This window comes from Motacilla alba, chromosome 3 (genome assembly GCF_015832195.1).
Source record: "Motacilla alba alba isolate MOTALB_02 chromosome 3, Motacilla_alba_V1.0_pri, whole genome shotgun sequence".
Classification (NCBI taxonomy): domain Eukaryota; kingdom Metazoa; phylum Chordata; class Aves; order Passeriformes; family Motacillidae; genus Motacilla; species Motacilla alba.
Genome location: NC_052018.1, coordinates 2,735,605 through 2,756,381, shown reverse-complemented (window position 1 = coordinate 2,756,381; position 20,777 = coordinate 2,735,605). Strand labels below are relative to the sequence as shown.

Here is a 20,777-nt window from a genome sequence, read left to right as displayed (position 1 = left end):
TGGATGATTTCCAGTGTCAAGACCAACTCGATTCTTTCAATACCCAAACCCAAATCTCACATCTTTCTAACAGATGCACTAAAACACCACAGTCTGAATTTCCAGAGTGTCCCAGCAGAGACTGGCTTGAGGAGAGAGGTGGATGAGGAAAGGGTGGCTTGCTCAGCTCTCTATCAGCAGTTTCTCCAGCAAAGGAGTCTGAGGCACAGCCAGGGTTCAAACAGCAAATAACAGCAGTTACTGCACTTTGGGCCAGACAGAAACCAGGAAGAAAACCAGCCATGCCCAAAACCAGCCATGCCCAAAACCAGCCATGCCCAAAGAGCTCTAATGCTACTCCCAATAAGCATTTCAAAGGCAGAGGGTTGATCAGGAGATGGTGCTGCCCTGAAGGCACACAGAGCTGTGGTGGTTCTGTCCTTCTGCACACACAATCAGGACAGTCAGACAAGCATTTCAAAGTGTTAAAGATCCTGTCTTGCCCCTTGTTCTGCCTCTGTGGAGGGGGACACTAGGAAAACACACTATCAGATCACAGGGCATCGCATTAGTTGGGTTTAACAAAGCAGAACAGATTTCAAACATTTACATTATTTCCTTTGGGGAAACATCCAGGCAAAGCCAAAAATATCAATGCCATATAAAATATCAGTGCCAGGGCAGAACAGGCAAACAAACATTTAAGTTACTGGTTCCAGTCCTGAAAAGACACACAAGAGTGTCCAGCCTGTGCTCCTGAGGGAGCTCAGGATTTCAGCCTTAGCTCAGGCCAATGATGCTCTCCTGCTCCTAATCAGCTCCCAAGAACCCCATGCAAGCAAGAGGAAAGGGAAGCATTAAAGGAATGGTAAAAACACATCCTACAAATCTGCTGGCCGAGATCTCACTGGGGTTGCAGACCCAGGAGGAGTGTAACACAGTCATCCAGTCCTTCCATGGAATGGAGGCTCCTCACACTCTCAAGAGGGGGAAAAACTCCTCCCAGCCTTTTAGCTCTGGACAGAAATAAGTATTCATCCCTAAACTGCATCCAAATTCCCCAGCCCTTTTCTACTGTACAGCATTATCCACAAAAGGGACATTCTTGTAAACAGAGGGAAAGGCAAAGCACACTGGGCTCAGAGAGGAGAGCTGGGAGCTCTAATGATCACCTGCCCCTCTGCATAGGGATTTGAAAGATCCACTTTTCTCTGTGCTGCTCCCAGCTCCTGTAAGAGGGTTCTAAAAGCCTTTTTGGACCAGGAACCTACTGCTTGTGAGGCAAAGTTCTGCATCCCAAACATTTACAGCGCTGCCGAAATGGCAGTATCCACTTTAGAACACCACGAGGCATCAGGGGGACGAGTCAGGAAAGTGGAAAGGAGAAATGAGAATGGAAAGAGCTTGCAAGACCCTCCCAAGAGAGCCTGGATCAGGATAAGTGGAAAAGTTTCTACAAAAGCAAAGAGCTGAGCACCAACACACTCAGACTGAGCTAAGGACATGATGTACAAAAATAAAGAGATCCTGCCCAGAGCAGTGTTACAATTTTTTAAGCAACACAAGAGGCAAAACAGCTCCTCCTACTCCATCATCACAAATCCAATTCTCACAGGCTTGGACAAAGCTACAACACATCCATGAAAACAACGCTGGTGCTCACCAGAGCAGGGAAAAGTCCTTTAGAACTTGGCTTTAGAACTCCCATCTCCAAACCCCCTCAGAGAGCCAGCACATACCTCTCCATAACAGCCAGGCACTCCTTTCTCCACGTGAACCGACTGCCTCGCCGTAGTCTGAAGGTCCCAGAGGTAGCTGTGACTGGGGGAGGCGTCTGTCTCCATTCTGGCTCTTCTATTGGGATGGGAGCGGGTCTCATGCTTAGTGTAGCCCCTAAGGACAATAAACACTGTGTTTCCCAGAGGGTTAAAAGTCAGGCCCATCCTCTCACTCCTGCTCGTGGAAAAAAAAAAAAAAAGACAAGACAGGTAACGAAACCATTCAAACGGAAAAAAAAAAGAAAGTATTATCAAAGACACCCTAAAGATACACAAAGCCAGCTAGAATTCCTATTTCCCAACCTCCAAGGCAGAAGGAAATCCAAGGAGCTGATGGGTACTTAGGAAAATCTGTCTTGTCTTCATCAGGAGGAAAAGGATCACACAGAAAGGGTGAGCTGTGCCCCAGCTGGGATTCATTTAGGTTGTGCTGCCACCTGAGCTGTCACAAAGTAGGAAATAGCAGTTTCTATTTAATTATACAGCAGCTTCAGGAAGCAAAATGGAAATTTATACCAAAGGTATTTCAGTGTGTCCAAAGAGCTGGGAAAATACCTGAAGCAGCTCCACCAACAGAAACACACCCTGTGGCCTGGGCAAACATGGGCTCACAAGCGCCAGGGTGCCTGAAAAAGTCACTGAAAGCAAATTAACATCACAACCTTCCTCTCCTGCTCCCTTTCTATGGATGTATTTCTCCTTTCACTGAGTCTGAGCTGGAAAGCATCAGGCATGAGACAGGATTTGGCAAGATGCCTTCAGGAAAGGCCCCTTTGAAACTTACCCCTGATCCTTTCCACAACAGCCTCTCAGCTAATAAATCAAGATAAATCAAGACACTCTGGGAGATCGATCTGTCCTATATCCCTTGGTGAGGATGGGAACCTGGGATAGGACAAAAGGGCAGAAACCAAGGTATGTTCTGAAGGACAGCTTTGTGCTCAGTGATTTCCCCTGCAGGGAAGAGAGAGCTGTTCTAGTGTGCAAAAATAAAAAAAAAAATAGAAAAAAATAAGTTGTATGAAAAGATAAATCACCACCTATATCCCATAAGCATCCTGAGCTCCAGTGGAATTCCTGCACTGATCCAGCCTGGGCAGATCCAGGAGAAGCAGCAGCCCTGCTCACAGGGCTGGGCACACTCAAGAGCAGGGCTGTGACAGCAAACCCCTTTGGGGGCTCAGGCTCACTCAGAATGGCTGGGATTTAATCATCAAACCACACAGTGTTAGCGCAACAACACTGCTCCTCTAATACACAGAGGAGTGAAAGGGGCAAGGGAACCTAAGAGTTTAACCAATAAACAAATTCCTACAACTAAAAAGCAGGAAACGAGCTGTTCAGGCACTTGGCCGTGCTCCTTTCTAGAAATACACACAGAGTCTTTCCCTTCCTGCCAGGGGCTTGCATCTGTCTTAGGTACTGAAGCCCAAAATAATTTACAAATGCTCCCCAGGAGGAGTCAGTAGGAAGTGAAGCCCACAATCTCTGCCTCACACACACAAGGCACGGTGCCTCTCCCTAATTCCCAGCTAACGAGCCCACACAGATTACTTGGTTCCATTGAAACATGAAATATTTCCTATAGTGCCAATTTACTGGGAGGCCATTTCAAGGAGAGCTCCTTATCTAGTCTTTCTGCTACTTGCACAGTTTAGGGGGTTGGGTGGTTATCAAGTTGCCAGGCTCGAAATACACTTCAAAAAACTTTTTAAAAATGAAACATTAAACATTTAAAAAGAGACAGGGGAGAACAGGAAAAGAAATTAGCTTTCCCAGCATTGTGTTAGCAATATACTTTCCCTACCTGAAGATTTGGTTTCAAAGGGAGAGTGCAGGAGTATCAGTGATCCCTCACATCAAGCCAAGAGATGCAGAATCCTTCCATTAAATTTGTCTGAGATTTTTCATACAAAGGTAGAAAAAAAAAATCTGCATTGAAAGCATAAATTTTCTGCTGCTGCTACAGGTACGTTCACGTACTGAACATAATACACTTTTTTTGTTTTAGTAGCCTTCCTAGATCAATTTGGCCATTTCTCTTTTCTATGGGGTAACATCAATATCAGCAGCAGATAAGAGAGGAATATGTTGAGAATTACAAGCAAGTACCCCCACACAGCAAGAGAGGAGCACCTGAATGCATAAAGAGGCCCAAAATGGGCTTGGATGAACGTGTGGAAAAAAGGGAACATGGGATGGTCTGAGCCTCTTGCAGAGCCTGAAAGGGCTCCAGGAGAGCTGGACAGGGACTGGGGACAAGGCATGGAGGGACAGGACAAGAGGGAATGGCTTTCCCAGTGCCAGAGGGCAGGGATAGATGGGATATTGGGAAGGAATTGATCCCTGGGGTGGTGGGGAGGCCCTGGCACAGGGTGCCCAGAGAAGCTGTGGCTGCCCCTGCATCCCTGGAAGTGTCCAAGGCCAGGTTGGACAGGGCTTGGAGCAACCTGGGATAATGGAAGGTGTCCTTGCCCATGGCACGGGGGTGGAATGAGATGACTTCAACCCCAAATTTATCATTTATGACATGCACATTTGATAAGGAACCTATGGAGCCCCCCTCTCTTCAATGAGCTCCCGTTTATTCTGCTGTTCCAACATTCCACCACAACATTCTCGCCACCCAGCTCCACTTCTTTATAACTTAGCAAGTTACACCCTAGTCACCAGTTCAGATTCTTTTTTTAAAACCCCTCAAACAGCTTTTAAGGAGAAGTGAAACTTCTCTCCTGAGCAGACAGAGTGGAGGAGACGCAGTACAAGGTTTTCAGTGTACGCATCAAACAGCAAGACACCTCTGAGGGGTGCAGAGGTGAACCGCCTGGGAAGAGCTCCTTTCACACACAGAAATGAAAGGAGACAGCTCTCACTCCCTGCCAGTGCTCAGCACCTTTTCCTACAGCACTGCCTTTTCTTCTGTGAATTTTTTGTGTGACTGAGGATGCTGCTGGCGGGTTTGGGGGAGAGGAGGCAGGGGAGGTGCTCTCCAACTGGAATGCAGCTCTCTCCGTGCTCAAAATTCCTCCTGGCCAAGGCCTGCACATCCCACACCCCATCCTGAAGGAAGGGAGCTGCTCTAAGAGCATCCCATGCACTCACTGCTCCCCATCCCAGGGCTCAGGCAGGCCCTGCCACAGAACGGTCACAGAAAGCCTCAGGCATCTCCCAGCTCCAAGAAACCATTTCCTGGCAAGTTTTCATTTGCAGCAAGTACCTGCTGTACATTATCCTGATCAGAACAGATGCCTCACTGTATTTTTAGCCAGGCTGACCCCAGATCACACAATAAACACCTCTTGGTCAGAGTAAGCCACGCTGGATTGAAACCAGCAGCAGCACAAGGTTCCCCACGGAGCCCAGGGTGGGGAGGAGAAGGAGCAGAGCAGGGACTGTTTGCTCAGCAGCTCTGTGGAACCAACCATCCCCTCCCAGTGCAAACCTCGTGGGACAGCCAGCCCCTGATTTTGGGTTGGCTTTTCTGTCATAGTTAAACAAAAACCACTATAAAAATAACAGAAAATATGCTACATTCTGATAGTAACTCTCTTTTTTCAAGGAAGAAGTGCCCATGCTTCTCTCCAAGGTGACCACAGCTGCCTTCCTGTTGGAGAAGAGTGGCAGAAATAAATACCCAGCCCAAATGGAAGCAGTCTGTATCCATCTGTAACTTTAACACATCATTTCGAGGTGCCAGCTTCGGTCTGCACTACACAGAGGCAAGAGACAAGATGAAGTTACTCCATCACAAACTTCACCCAGTGCCAGGGAAACTAATCAGGCTAACAACTACCAATCTAACAAAAAAAAAAAAAAAAAAAAAAAAAAAAAAATTTATTTAAAACCCATGGCTCTGAAAAAAATAGTAAGAACATGGTAGGACACTACCGGTTTCTGAAATACACAAAATTTATCTATTGCCAAAATGTTCTCAGTCCTCCACAAAACACAGGACAGACAAGTGGTGCCTGTGTGAAAAAAAGCTCCATCTAAATGAAAAGCATCCCTATTAATTGGAATAAAGACCTTTTAAACATCAGCATTTAGCATTTACTTCTTCCCTCCAACAAAAAAAAAAACTGCCTTTCACCCTAACTGGCAACTCCTTCCAGAAAAATTTACAATCAGTAGCACACTGGAATTCACAGCATTGCCATTAACTCTGACATCACTCCTACCAAGAAAACATTGATTAAGACATTTTTTTGAGCAGGATTATTGCATACAGTGGGACAAGTGGGTGTTTTTCTCCTGTTCCATGAGACTTCAAGTCTCCTTTGCAACATTCCAGTCTGGTGCTGTCTGAACACCCACCACCAAGGACAGGAGAAATGCAGAAACTGCCCATGCAAACCAGCAGTCCAACCAAGGCAAATAACAAACAGCACATTCAAGAGCTCAAAGCCAGCTGGAAAAGAATGGAAGGGATGGAATTGCTGAGTCTTGGCCATATAGGACCAGCATCTGAACAGCAGCAATGCCCTGAAACTGCCCTAAGGCTCCCCAGCACCAAGTCCTTTGGTTAGCAGATGCAGCACTGCCTGTGGATGATTTAAAGCACCTCATAGCACATTTAAAAATAATTTAAAAAAAGAAATAAAATCTCTTTTGATATATTTTTAAGTCATAATTTGTTTATATAAGCACAGTAAAAGACAGGTCCTGCTGTGAGGAGCTGAAGGCAAGGCAGGGGTGTCACCCACAGGGAAAAGTCTCACCTGTATCCAGGAGATGGGAAAGGGAGATAAAAGGTGAATTCTACAAGTTGCACAGAAAAACTGGCAGAGCCAAGGGAAAGTCTGCCAAGAGATCTCCAGTCCTTTCCACACAAACTATTCCCCCTTCACAGTTTAGGAATTGATTACATCTGCTCTCCTAGTCCTTCAAAACTGCTTCAATTTTAGGTTTTCTTTCCATTACTACACAAATTCAGTCCAAAAAAATGGATTTACTCTGAAGATCTAGTTTTTCAAGATAAGGAACTATAGAAATTGGGGAACCAATAGCTCCCAAAAGCCTCACTTTGCCCTCTGATAACTCAAACCTGCAGGTCCAGTCCCTCTGCACACAGAGCTGACTTTCTCTCAAAGGACTGAGAAATCCCTCCCAGCAGCTGGAACTGGAAAAGATGGGATGTATGAGAACAAAAAGCCAAATGCCACCTCTCAGTAAGCTAGCAACTAGAAAAAAACACGTGGCAGTCATTTCATCTCCCAGGTTTCTTCCAAAGAGGACAATCTTTCATACCCTACAGAGATGGCATCACTTTTTTGGGAACGTGGCAGGAAGCTCCACTGATTTCCTCATTTTCTGGCTCTAAGGAGGACACCAAACCCGTTACTCTGTCTACTAATCACAGGATACTCAAAGTAGTAGCCAAAACTTCAGCTCCAGATTGGTCTTGTGACAGTGATTTACATCCAGGATTCTCTGGACAAGGTTGGTACCTCCTTTTACACACTTGTTCATACCCATGCTAATTATTCTTGGCTCCCTGGGCTGACCTGCAATATAACAGATGGCAAAAACTCAAAGCAGTGTTATATTATCCTACAATGAATAAATAAATACAACCCCATTTTCCTCAGGTAGATTTTCCCAACAGCAACAGGAAAACTGAAGGTTCCTCCCTCTACCTCGGCCTCTAAAAAGAAAGCAAGTGCTGTCTGGTTCTAAAAGGAATTTGAGTGCATCCAAATAGTCCCTTGGCTTAGGCAGAGGAAACAATTTGCCTTTTACACTCCTTGAAAATGCTGTTTAAGATCTCTTATTGGGAAAAAGGTTACACTCAAACAACCACTCTTCAAGGAGTTTTTCCATGTCTAAAGCAAAGCAGAGTTAACGTTGATTCATTTCGATTCCAGCCATAACCTTCAGTGTGGAAAGTCTTCCTTCCTTAGACACCTCTCAAGAGCAAAAGGACAAACAAGATGTGAGCTCATGGACACGGGGAAAAAAGAAGGTAAAGAGGAAGAAGTAAAGATTTTAGAGCTAAGTTGAACAAGGGTTCTGTTATTAGCACAAAATACTATTTCCTGAACAGCTTCATGTGATACTGCAAGTAAAGGATGCAAGGCTGGGAAAAATCCACACAACAGGTTTCATCTGGAGAGGGTTTTGGTGCTTTTTACACTTTCTAAAAACTCTCAAGTTTTCTCCACTAATTTGAAGGCAACACCTTGCATCAAAGGGAAAAGTCAGGGAGTTACTTTGTGGGATAAAACCTGAGCCTTTCCAAGCAGCTGGTACTGGAAGGTTGTATCCAGGAATTCTGCTGATCCTCAGCATCAAAATTCCAGCCAGTGCAACAACCAAGGCTTCTTGGCACTTTCACTCTTTAAAACAACTTTAAGAAAAAGAAGCATGCACATGCTTAACAGAAAAAAACAGGTTTAGCTGTCCCTCTGAACCCACCCAACTTAAATCTGAATTATTATCAGGCCAACTGTTAGCTGGAGCCTCTTGATTTTCAGTTTACACACAAAGCAGAGGTTTTGAGGCTCTGATTCCCCTGGAATTTTTCTTAATAGAATTCTGGATCCTGAAGCCAAGTTCACATTAGAGAGCCTGAGTTTTAAATTCCTTAAAACAATTACACAGTTAATTTAATCAAGCCAATGTTTAAAGGAAATTAAACATAAATATTTTGATCTTTACAATAAAACTGTTAAAAGGAAAAAATAAGAACTGTGGTCAAACAAAATCTATGGAGAAGAACAATACAAGGAAATTAATTCAACTGTGATTTTCAAGATTGCTGGTTAGTTAAAGATAATGAGGAGCTTTACTTCTACTTTTGTATTCAAGATCTATTTTGAGATTTGGAGAAGCAGGTGGGGTTTGAAAGACACATCTCCAGCTTATCACTGTAACTATCAACATCCCATCCATGAGCTTGAGATCCAACCCAAAACCCTCTGAAGATCCTCTCTGACAAAATGTGTGGGTTTTTTTTCTGAAACTTTATATTATGCAGCCATTATGAATGGTTTCTTTTTGTTCATTCTGAAGAGCCTCAGCTTATATTTCACATTAACTGACTGCAACTTCACTGACTGCTTCTGATTCCCAGATTTAGTGAGTGGTGGGAAGGCAGGGCAGGGATCTGCGGCTGAGGAGCTGGACAGACAGCTCTGGACAGACAGCTCTGCATCATTTGTTGCAAAGCAAAATGCAGAGTTCTTCCCACCCACCTAAAAACTAACCTGGTCAGAGGGAGAACCTCTAGAGTACCCCAGACCAAGAAGTGAATTATCAGTGCTAATAAACAGGCTTCCATTCTGTAAATAAACAGCAGGAGATGTTTAGGCTGCATTTGTTTACCAGGATTTGTCTTCTCAAGCTGGTACCATCTGTAAAATGCCCTTTTCTTCTGTTCACTCAGGTCCGACCCCTGCTGCAACAGCCAATGGGAGATCCGGCTCTGACTGATACCTGTGAAAGAACAGAACAGAACAAAAAAGAGAAAAAGAGAAAAGTTCAACAAAAAAAAAGACAGAAAGGGAAAAGTTCTTCTTTACCAAACATTTTAAGTGGTTTATCTACTGATAAAAGGTGGTGTCTTACAAAGCCCAGTAACTTCAGATGCTTCAATCCCAGAAAAAGCAGAGTTGAAGCTTCCCTGCTCTGTCCCAAACTGCCTGAATTTCTTCCTGGGGTTATGTTCAACCTTACTCAAGGAACACCCTGGAATCTGCATAATCAGCCTCAAAGCAAAGAGGGTACAACTGGGAAGCCAAAGCTATCATGGACTTGAATTGTCCACATCTTCCCTGATTCCTAAACTTCATCTGTGAAATGGGAACAAGTCCCTTCCCCACTATTACATATAAATAATGACTGTTACAGTGAAATTCTTATCATTCAATGCTTGAATAAGAACGGAGATAAACACAGAAAACAGTTTATGTGATATAGATCATATCAGCCCAGAAATGGAGCAAACCAACTGTCAGCAGCTGGAACAACGGCCAGAAAACAACCCAGAAAGAGCAGCTGTCTGTCAGCAAAGCAGGAGCCAAACTCGAGGTACCCAGGCATGATTAGGGACAAAACCCTGCAGTTTTTAAAGCAAGAGTTCTAAGAAAATAGTAAGAAGGGGGAAAAAATTCCTAGAAGTTAATACAGTTTTTTCCAAAGCAGGGAATGAAGGATCAATGCAGGAAGAGCAACAAATGATCAGCAGAGGAAGTAAATAAAACAAGATGTTTAGAAGTGCATGGAGAGGTCAGCAATAGGTTCACCTGAAAATGTAAAAAATGCAGAGTTTGCTGAGTAACTGAAGCACTACTTCAGAACTCCCTGTGCTTTCCACAAGGCCCTTCAGCTATCAGAACAGGTTAACAACATCCAAACTCTCCTGAGAAGTGAAGGTTTAGGAGGTGCTCCAAGTACCAATATACTGCCAAAACCACCTGTGCCACCACCTGCTTGGTGATTTCACCCAGGCAGGTAGAGGCTGGTTTGCACACAGAACCCAAACTACCTCCCCCCTCCAGAGAAGCATCAAGGTTTTACAAGCTCTCATAATCATATTTAACTCATGAGAAACAGCCCTCTGTAGTTTTACCACTTCTAAAGTAAGGGTTTATTATGCTTTTTTTGGTGTGTTGAAGGTAGTTAATTTCAGAATGTCTCAACTCGACTCTCAGGTACGTATTCAGGTGGGTTTACACCAACCAGATTTTTAAAATCACTGGGTTTGTACTCTTAATTGTTCTTCCTCAAACAGAATTCTGGAGGCTATGAAGTTTTAATTGTCCTGGGGGAAAGGGATGGGTGGGTTTTGTTTCAGATACAGCAGCTCACTGCTGCTCAGCAGAGCTGTGCCCACAAAACAGACCCTGATTTTCCCAGAACCCACTCCCAGAGACTGCCTTGCCCTCAACTGACAGAGTTCAGGAACAGCTGGGGCAGCCAAGAGCTGCCTACCCCCAGGGCCCACAGTGGGATCTAAAACTGAGTTTATACTACTGGGGAAGTGGAATTATTCAACCAAACACAGCCCTCAGACTCTGCCAAGTTTACATCAAGTAACTGTGGAAGCACACAAGTTAATACCAGAAGAAGGCAGCGTAAGTTGATAACACTCTCTGGCCCAAAACAAGGCTCCAGCCTCGCTGAAATCCGGCCATCTGCATGCCTCACCACCAGTGCAAAGTCCAAGTTTTGAAAATGTGCAGCTCTTGACCTATTATGATTTATAAAAGCCATGTCTTGTCCTGGGCTGTGGGACACAAAGGTTTGTGTCTCACTGCTTTTGGCTGCCCTGCTCCCATTAATTAATCACTGGGTAACAGCTCCAGTCATGTACTTGTTTACTACGGTCCACTTACACTCACTGCAGTGAATTAGCGTGTGTTGAGTGTCTGGATAACAACCTAAGATACAAACACAAAGCACTGGTAGATAAAAATTATAAATAGAGATTAAATGTCTGCCATGAGTGGAAAATCTGAATCATGTTCAAGAGGCTGCCTGACACTGTCACACGTGGCACAAATGTCACCACTCCAGACAACGTGCTCAAGGGCAAGGCACAGCAGCAGGAGCCAAAAAAGTCAAGCTGGGTCTTGCCATGTCCACTTCCGTGGAATCACAGAAAAATCTGAGCTGGAAAGACCTTTAAAGGTCATCTAGTCCAACACCCCCTGCAATGAGCTGGGACATCTTCAACTGGATCACGTTGTTCAGAGCCCTGTCCAATCTGACCTCGAATCTTTCCAGGGATGGGGCAGACACCAACTTCCTGACCAACCCGTGCCACCTTCATTGTAAAAAGCTTCTTTCCACAAATTATGCACTGTCCCAATGTCCTGAACTGCATCAAAGTTCTCCCAAACAGAGCTGGATCTGTGCTGGGATCCTTTTGTGGCTGTCATTTAGCCACAGCAGCTGAGCCTGTGACCTCCTGCGAGTCCTCACAGCTCATAAAGCTGCCTTCTGTAAAATGTTTTTAAGGCACAAAATTTATCTGTGCCTCAGCAAGGTTGAGGCCCCAAAACTATCCCAACAGCTTGATCAACCCAAGGTCACAAGCAAAATCTTTCAGAAGCACTTATCCAGAATTTCCCAGATCTAAACCCATCCTTAACTTCTTTCACTTTAAAAAAACAAACCTCCCAAATTTCATGTCAGAGTTTCTTGCATCTCAAGTCGGTTTCACACAGTTCACTCACAGGACAGTGACCACCAGGACCCTCCTGTCACGTTGTCTGTCATCATACTCTGCTTTAGGGAATTGCACTGGCAGGAAAAAAGAAATCGTCCTGCTGCCAGAAACAATTGATGAAATAACTTTTCTGGAGTACAGAAAATCCAGTTGTGCTGAGGAAATTCACCCTCCAAGTGAAGCAGGGACCTCCAGGTGGGCTGTGGTGCTCTGGGCTCAGCATCAGCAGGGCCAGGAACGCACCTGGTTATGGACACCAGCAGTTTTCTCACAGGAAATACTGAAGGAAAGTGGTACCCACAAAGGATTATTGCAGCTCAGATGCTGACTGCTTGTGTCACACTCACCCCTTCCCACAGCAGGTCACACTTCCCAGTGAGAAACAAACCAGTCTGTGCTCACTCTCCTGGACAGCCCTGCTGTCTCCTACACAAGTGATTAGGGGAGAGTTTGCCCTCCAAAAACATAAAATAAATGGCAAAATACATCATCAAGAGAAGGCCACTGCTATGCGCAGCTCGAATCTGCTCATAACCCTCAACTCTGCTATTCATCAAGTCTTTGGGAACTGGTTTTCACCTTCACTGATAGATTTGTTCAGCAGCTCTGCTTTGCATTTCTTTAATGTTTCTTTCAGGAGAGGTTTTCAGAAGCACCTGGAATACATCAGAGCTGGAGAAGAAAGTTAACTGACTGTGTTTTAATTCTTCACTTTGTAAGCAAAGTCCCAGATTCAGAGAACAAGTGCTTGCAAAGGACATCTATCAATTTAGGAGATTAGCAAAGCTTGTTTACAGAAAAACCTGCAAAGATGAAAACCATAAAAAACAAATTTCTGTGTTGTCATGAGTATAAAAAAAAAAACAAAAACCAAACCAGGAAGGAAAACGTTTCTCAAAATGCAGCTTCATGCCATTTGAGATGATCAGTAATTCAGGAATTTTCAGAATTCTCTTCACAGTGCAACTAGTTAAGTTTCCCCGTGTATTGGCATTTGCTCAGCATCCCTGTGTGTGGGTTCCAAACCTGTGGGGATTTTATTTGTTCCAGCAGTGCTCCAAGGCTGCCCTCCACTGCACGTGTGTTTAGCATAATCTAAAGCCAAGTCCTGGAGATCTCCTATCAATTCAGGCAGAGACAGGAGGACAAGGCTGGGTTGGACAAGCAGAATAATTGGGAAGGGTACCAAAACTGCACCCTGGAAAGCTCTCTGTGTATTTAAAAAACAACCCAAAAATGACTTCTGCATTTTACTGTTGATGGGTTTGGTTTTTTTTTTTAATGGTAGTTTGTTTTTTATGTTTCAAAGAACCGAAAAAACTGAATTGAAATTTCTGCTCTGTAACTTCAGGAAAATAAGAGTGGTTTTTTTATTCCTTCCCTCCCTATGTGTAAAAAACAGGAAAGGTAATATTTCCAAACCTTGCAGAGGTATCATCCATCAAACCACTTCAGCCCATCTGCAGAGGGCTCATCCCTGTGCTCTCCTCCCTCTCTCCTTTACTGTAGAACAGAAAGACATCAGCTCCTGAAAATATTTCCCCACCCTCCATCTAACTTTGGAAGCTCAGAGAGCATCTCTGAGAGAAGTTTACATTTCTCCCTTCATCCTCTGCCTTCTGACCATAACCTGGTGCCCAAGTACAATTCTTGTGGCCTTTTAAGCAGATTCCAACACGCAACTTCAAATTATATTTGATAAAAATTTGGCAGCTCACCTGCCCCACGTGGGGCTGAACCCCCAGCCCCGAGCAGGCTGCAGTGATGTTAAAAGGAGCTCCAAACACCAGGATAGGAAATTCCGCAGGAACTATTATTAGCTCCTGTTTATACTGTCATTTTTCTTATCAGTAGGAGATTATTTATACAGAGCCCAACCCAAGTGCTTCTTGTTTATCTTATTACAGACACCATTAAAAAAGTTTCTATAAAAAGCAGCTCCTGTTTTTAGGACCAGCACTAGTAAGTGTTATGCTAAGTTTTTGCTTCTTATCAATCATCCTTTATTTTCAAGTCACTTTTTAATACCCTGTTACTATTTTCCAACCTGCCCTGTCCTCTCCATACACTAGGCAGCCTTGTAGAATGTCTTCCAGGTTTAATTTTTCCTGTCAGAGTCATTATCTAAATGACTTTTCGAGTTTCTGGTAATTTTAGAAGTATTAAGGGAGCCTCAACATTTTTCTACTGCAACAGCTGAATTTAACTCTCAGCTCTGTGTTCCTTTCTCCTGCGTTCTCCCTCTCCATCACTTCCCTTGTGCTACAGCAGGAAAAACAAGAGGAAAAGCTGTTTACTGATGCACAGCTCTCTGTAGGACTACAGATTCTGTGAGTGCTTTGCAAGGTTAGAATTAAGATGGGAAAAAGAGAAATGTGTTTCTGAATTAAAGCGTAGTTTGATGAATTAACAAAATTAGGCAAAAAGGAGGTTTTGAGGGGTCACAGTTGCAGCAGAGGTTTCTGCACCAAGGACAGAACATGGCAAGTTACAGAATGGGGATAAATAAGGTCACAAGGACAGGGGAAACAGAGAATTGGTAGAGGTTGTAAGGAAAAGTTGCCAGCAGAGGTAGCCAAGCCAAACAACTCTCCTGGACAGAACCAGCCATCATTTTTTCATTTCTTTCTTGCCTCTTCCCAGGGCAGAAAGGATGAAGACTAAAAGCCAATTTTTCTACTTTCCTCTTGTACAAGTAACATTTTACAGAAAATCTTTATCAATAAGAAAAGCTGTAAATCCTAAGGTGATGCCATCCCTCTGCAAAGCCTCCGCCTATACAAAATGGTTTTTTACTGAACCAGAAATGGTTTCCAGACATTCCTTGGGAGTCTCTTTCCCCAGCTGAAAGGGATATGGAGGCATCTGAAGAATACTCCAAGTCACCCAGGATTCATCAGGCTGAGACAGCTCTGGAAGGGAGAGCCCTGGGACGCTCTGCTCCGGATCTCTGTCCCGAGCTATTTCAGTCACTCCTCACCACTCCCTGCTTTTGAGAGGAAGCTGATGTTTCTCCCTGCTAGAGCTGAGCACACTCTTTAATCTGGTCCTTCCAAATATCTCTTTGAGATTCACCATTTCCCTCAGATAAGCCATTACCATGTACTTAGGAATGGCATGCAAGTGCTACACATCTGCTTACACAAGGCCGGGGGTTGATTTAGAATGAATCAGCTCCCACCAAGCACAGGGAGGATGACTGGGATGCAAAGATGTACTGGTTTCCCATGGATTTGGCTTGAAAACAAGATAATAATACAGTGCCTTCAGCTCAGCCCTCATTCTGTCCCACTGACACCCTGCAGTACTTCTCTGGTCCCTCTGTGAGCAGACTGTGGGTCCCCCTTGTGCTGCACAGGAGGGTTGAGCGGGAAGGGTGTGAAATCAGGCAGCCATGGTTGGTGTCATTTACTCACAGGAGGAAACAATGAGAGCTCCCAAAAGCTAAATGCCAACTTAATGCCCACTGAAATCCAAGAGAACAGGCTCAGGATGGAAGGAGGAAAAGGATGAGGAGTGAAGAGACTGGTCTTGCCTTTCCTACAGCTTCTTGCAGGGTATTAAACACATGCACCAAGGGTTAATTGTAATTAGATCAATTCCTTTCATTGACACAGACTTGGATCTGCTGTGGTGATTCCGATTCAATGACCCCACAATTGGCCAAAAAAACCCCAAACATTGGCTCCCTTTGGAAAGACTCCTTTTGTGCAGTTTTCCCCTCTTTGCACTACTTCTCTTGCAGGGGAAGCCAGCCTGACTTGCTGGGTGCTATCCAGAGATTAATTCAGAAATGGGTTCTTCCAGGACTATATTCAGGCAAGGAATGAACAAAAGCAGGAGAGTGACCCACTAACTACCAAAATTTTAGAGTTCATGTACAATTTAAGCAACTCAACTTATCCATTAATTTTTGAAGTATTAGTGCTAACATGTGATAAGGCCAGAAACATCCCTTACATTTACACAACTTGTTGATCTCATGATTTGCAGGATGAAACTGACACCAGGGAAGGACAAGTCATTTCACGCAGGATCACAAAAGAGTTGGAGACATGGAAAGAATTCCTGGCTCTGTGGCTCAAGCACCAGTCTGTGCTTGCCCACCTCAACTGCTGCCATGTCTGCAAACCCACAGCTCCCAGACAGGTGGATTCCTATGACATTTCAAATCCTGGAAATATCATAAAATAACAGCTTTCCTCCTACTGCTTTGGCATTCCCAGACATCTAGGAACCTTAAAAATTATCTACTTCAAGATCTTTATCCAAGCTTGGGGTTAAAAAGTTCACAAATCTTAGAGGTGTATCATAGGATTGAGCTTTCTGAATTTTATCAAGTCTTCATCCTAAAAGAAGGGCTGGAGTGAATCCAGGGCAGGGAATGGAGCTGGGGAAGGGGCTGGAGCACCAGGAGCAGCTGAGGGAGCTGGGGAGGGGGCTCAGCCTGGAGAAAAGGAGGCTCAGGAGGGACCTTCTGGTTCTGCACAACTCCCTGACAGGGAACACGGGACAGGATGAGAGGGAATGGCCTCAGGTTGAGCCAGGGCAGGTTGAGGTTGGACATTGGGAATAATTTCCAAGTGCCTGGAAAGGGCTGTCCAGCCCTGGCACAGCTGCCTAGAGCAGGGGTGGAGTCCACATCCCTGGAGGGATTTAAAAGCCATGTGGATGTGGCACTTGGGGACATGGATCAGTGGTGGCCTTGGCAGTGCTGGCGGAGTGATCAGACTCAATGGTCTCAGAGGGCTTTGCCAACCAAAATGATTCTGGGACTGTTCCAGGCAAGGCCTGTGTGCCTGGAGGGGAGAAATAACAACACCTCACCCCATGGAGGAGCAACAGGACTTTGTTACCCTCTCTGTAAAGCTCTGGGAACACACCCAGGGAAGAAGTGGCACCACTGCTGTGAGTTCACCTGTCTGGATGTTTGAGAGAGAAGGCTCAGGGCACAGGGCACCCAGAACTGCTGCTCCCTCCAGGTAAAACCTGAGCTGGTCTGGTCGTCCCTCAACCTCCCTTTGGATTTTCATTAATTGTGACTCAGAGCATGGATAAAACTTCCCACTCTCATCCTCCAAACTCCTGGCTGCAGTGGTACCAGCTATAGCTGTGTCTCCTGACTATTCATATACTTTTTAATATATAAATACACATTATCTCTCTCTCTATACCCAGAGATGCAGATATGCATCTATTTGCCGCACTCAACAACAATTTAAGAATTAAGGAAAACCATTTTCATTTTAAGATAAGAACTTCAGGCTTTATTATAATGCTGTAAAATAAAATCTGCCAGCACAAGCCACAGGAAAAAAAAAAAGAAAAAAAAAAAGTGATTCACTGGGGAAGTTCCATGATGTGCAGGACAATGGGTCTTAAATCAAAGGCATACATTATCATGACTAAGCTGACAGATCTGCACTGCAATGCAGAAAGCCAAGTGATATTCCAACATCTGCACCGTGCTCAGACAGGCAGTTCAGACACAGAGATTCCCAAAATGAGGAAAGGACTCCCCGAGCTCTTACCTGTTACCTGTGCAACAACTGCTTGGGAAATTCTCCGGTTGGCGAGGAAGGCTTTGATTTCCTCCTTTATCACACTGCTGTCCCTCCTACCAAAACAAAACAACAACAGGACACACAAAAAGAGGGACGGACCAAAGCGCACCTGCGAGATGCAAAATGTCTTTATTTCCTTTATTTAGGGGACAAGGAGTGGGGAAGGCTGGCATTAAAACAGCCCAAGAGCCTCAGTGCTGGACACTTCTTTTAACAAGTGTCACGTTTGATCAAAGTACCATAGCAGGAGAATGGATGACTCATGTCCCATATAATTCATATTAGGTGCAGCACTGCCATATGGAATGTACAAAGTTTCATTACACAGGGATGAATAAATCTCTCATACCAGCATAAAAACCTCACTCGTAAAAATGAGGCAGAAAAATAAAAAATAAAGGATAGCAGGGGCTGCATGGTTAGTTGTCCAAATGAATATGCATATACCAACCTCCTCCAGCATCCCAAGAAAAAGATCCAAAATTTTGCAGCCTCTGTCCTCACACCCCTCCTTTAGTCCCCTACTTAGTCCAGAGCTTGCACTGAATGAACTGAGGTCTTGGTATGATTTTTACAAAGTCTGCACAGGTAGTTCAGAAGGGGCTAAAACGGTGCTAAAAGCAAATAAATTGGAGGTTGCACATGTACTGTGATACACAGCAAATTTCAATTGCAATAAACACTTACTTTGACCCTCCTCTTCCTCTCTCCCTTCCTGAGAAGGGCAGGCAATTAAAACCAGCCTTTATCAGGCCTTAGGAGACATTTCCCTTCCCCTTCTCCCCTCCTGCCCCAGCTGCATTGAAGGCAGACTCAGGTTTGCAAATGTAAATGCAAAATGAATGCTGTACTGTGAGTTCATTTTTATTTCTGCACCCAACACTCATCATCTATATGCCTGCAAACACAAGCAATTTCAGTTTAAATAAGCACTAAAAGCATTACCTGAGACTCACTACACAGGAACCCAAACCTCAGCCATGAGAACTTGGCACTCTGCTGTACTCACCCCCTTCCTGCACAATTCCATCATCCTGCAGCCGACAGCAAATGAGGCTGATCGGCTTTTCTTACTGCTCATCTCTGATCCTCTCCCCCAAAAGCCACATCTTTCCCTGAAATCTCCAAACTACTTCCAACACATTTCCATTCTGGAGCTGAAGGACTCCAGTCCTCCCACAGGTACTTCAGGAATGGTGCAGTTTTGGGGGGAGAAAAGAATAAATTCCAACATTATGACCAAAATTGTTTTGAGACATTTGGCCTTTCCTCTTATTTCTTTGTGCTCTCAAAGCCCACTGACTGACTTTCATCCTCAGGAGTATAATCCCCATCTTTCATCTTTGCCTTAACGCTGAAAAGAAAGCTGCTAAAAGGAAAGGAAGGTCATCCTGAAAAAAACCACCCCAATGGCTCTCGGAGAAAACTTCTGCTTCTTCTTTATTACTTGTATTTTCCTGCATCACTCTGCAAATCCCCGCCACAAACTACAAACAAACAGCATGCATCCTCTCCAGATCCCACCAGAAAGCACTGACCAATCCAAGTTGGATTCCCTACTCTCCCTCTATATGGAAGAAATTACAACAGGTGTGAAAGAGTGGAGGAGAAGTCAGTGAATTGATACTTGATCAGAATCCTGAATAAAAGTAAAAGAGTGCTCTAACATCAATCTCAATTTTTGATACAGCACCAGAAATATTATTTCAACAGTCAGACTGTGGGACGCTCACACAGGGCCAGGGGCTGCCTCCACAAGGCAGGTGAGAGGTTCTGGGATGGTGACCCTTGGAGCACTGGCAGGAACAACTGCTTGGAGCAGCTCCTGCTCTCCTGATCATCATCATTATCAAATCCTAATGGAACCGTGTGGGTTTGAAGAGACATTTCAGGTCATTTAGTCCAAACCTAGTGTGGTAAGCAGGGGTATTTTCAACTAGATCAGGTTGCTCAGAGCCCTGTCCCCCCTGACCTTGAATGTTTCCTGGCATGGGAGGTCCGCTACCTCCCTGGACAACCTGTGCCAGCATTTTACCACCGTACAAACCCTATTTGAGCAATCCTCCAACGCACCCACTCCTGCTGAGGCATTTCTCACCTCCATACCTTTTACAGAGACCTCCACTCACCTCATCAGCTCCTCCACTTTGTCGTCGATGTCCAAGTCCTCCTCGGAAGCCTCGAAGCTGTAGGACCTCTGGGCCAGGCTGTTGGCCAGGGGGTACCGGGTGGGCGACATCTTCCCGTTGAAGGCAGACAACCTCTCGTTACTCTCCCTCCCATTCTGATTCGTAGTGCAAGGCTGTGGGGAGGTGTCGTAACTGTTGCTCGGGGACGGGGACATCCCGGAGTGCTGCGTCTGCGTGGAAGCCGTGGCCGTCGAGGAAGACGCCGGGACGTTGTTGGTGCTGTTGCCGTAGGAGCCGCCTCCGTAGCCAGACCTTCTCCCGAATTTGTCGCTATGCTCTTGGTCCAGACGGTCCAAGGTTTCCAGGGCGTGCAGGATCTCATGCCTGGTCATTCCCGTGCGTCTCAGGCGCTGCAGGAGGTCGATCTGCTCTATGGTGAATCTTGGCTCGTCCGTGTAGTGAGACATGGTTTCCAGCAGGCTGGAAATGAGGCAAAACACAAAAAACTTCAGTTCAACAGTTCTACGTGGCACATGGAAGGTACTTTACAGATTCTGGTGCAAAACTTTAAGACACACACACACAGCAGCTCCAAAATTCACTTCCAACCAGCCGAACACCTGCCATGAATACCAATCTCACTGCACAGCAGAAGGGTTCATTTTCCTTGAAGTACTCCAACAGCATTTCAGACCTCTCCTGACATTCCCCACACCTGCACCAACCCTGCAGTTGGTGCCCTTTTGTTTTTGATAAACCACTGCTACAGAGACTGTGGTTGCTCAGTAATTATGGCTGCAACTTGATCCCAGACAAAATTTTGCCCAGTGTTAAGTACCCATCAGACAGGAATCTCAGATTTCTGTGGTGGCCACAGATCTGAGTTTTTCTGGACAAGTTTTCACCAGTTATGACATGAGATTTATGAATCTCTACTCTTTCAAATCTTAACTACAAAGAGTTTGAGTTGCCCTAACTTTTGTTGCTACCTTGAAAAAAAAAAGAAGATAAAAACACACCCAGTGGAAATTCTAGTGGCCTGTAGGACCCGAGTTGATTTGACTGAAGTTGGATTTCTGAAGTTAGGAACTTTTGAACCTGGAATGTTGTCACAGATTGCCTGCCCTGACAAGGAAGTGCAGCACATCCAATTACT

General features: G+C 44.8%; 1 protein-coding gene across 12 annotated transcripts in view; it reads right to left on the bottom strand.

The window, feature by feature from the left end:
• Window positions 1–20,777, bottom strand: part of HMBOX1 (homeobox containing 1) — a 106,416-nt gene that overhangs the window by 27,680 nt on the left and 57,959 nt on the right. For all 12 annotated transcript variants that reach the window (XM_038131667.1, XM_038131672.1, XM_038131671.1 and 9 more), the window contains 4 exons: window positions 19,622–20,101; window positions 17,460–17,545; window positions 9,081–9,191; window positions 1,719–1,872 (listed from right to left, as the gene is read on the bottom strand). In XM_038131667.1, coding sequence (XP_037987595.1) covers window positions 1,719–1,872; window positions 9,081–9,191; window positions 17,460–17,545; window positions 19,622–20,101 — 831 coding nt within the window. The remainder of the gene's footprint in view (window positions 1–1,718; window positions 1,873–9,080; window positions 9,192–17,459; window positions 17,546–19,621; window positions 20,102–20,777) is intronic.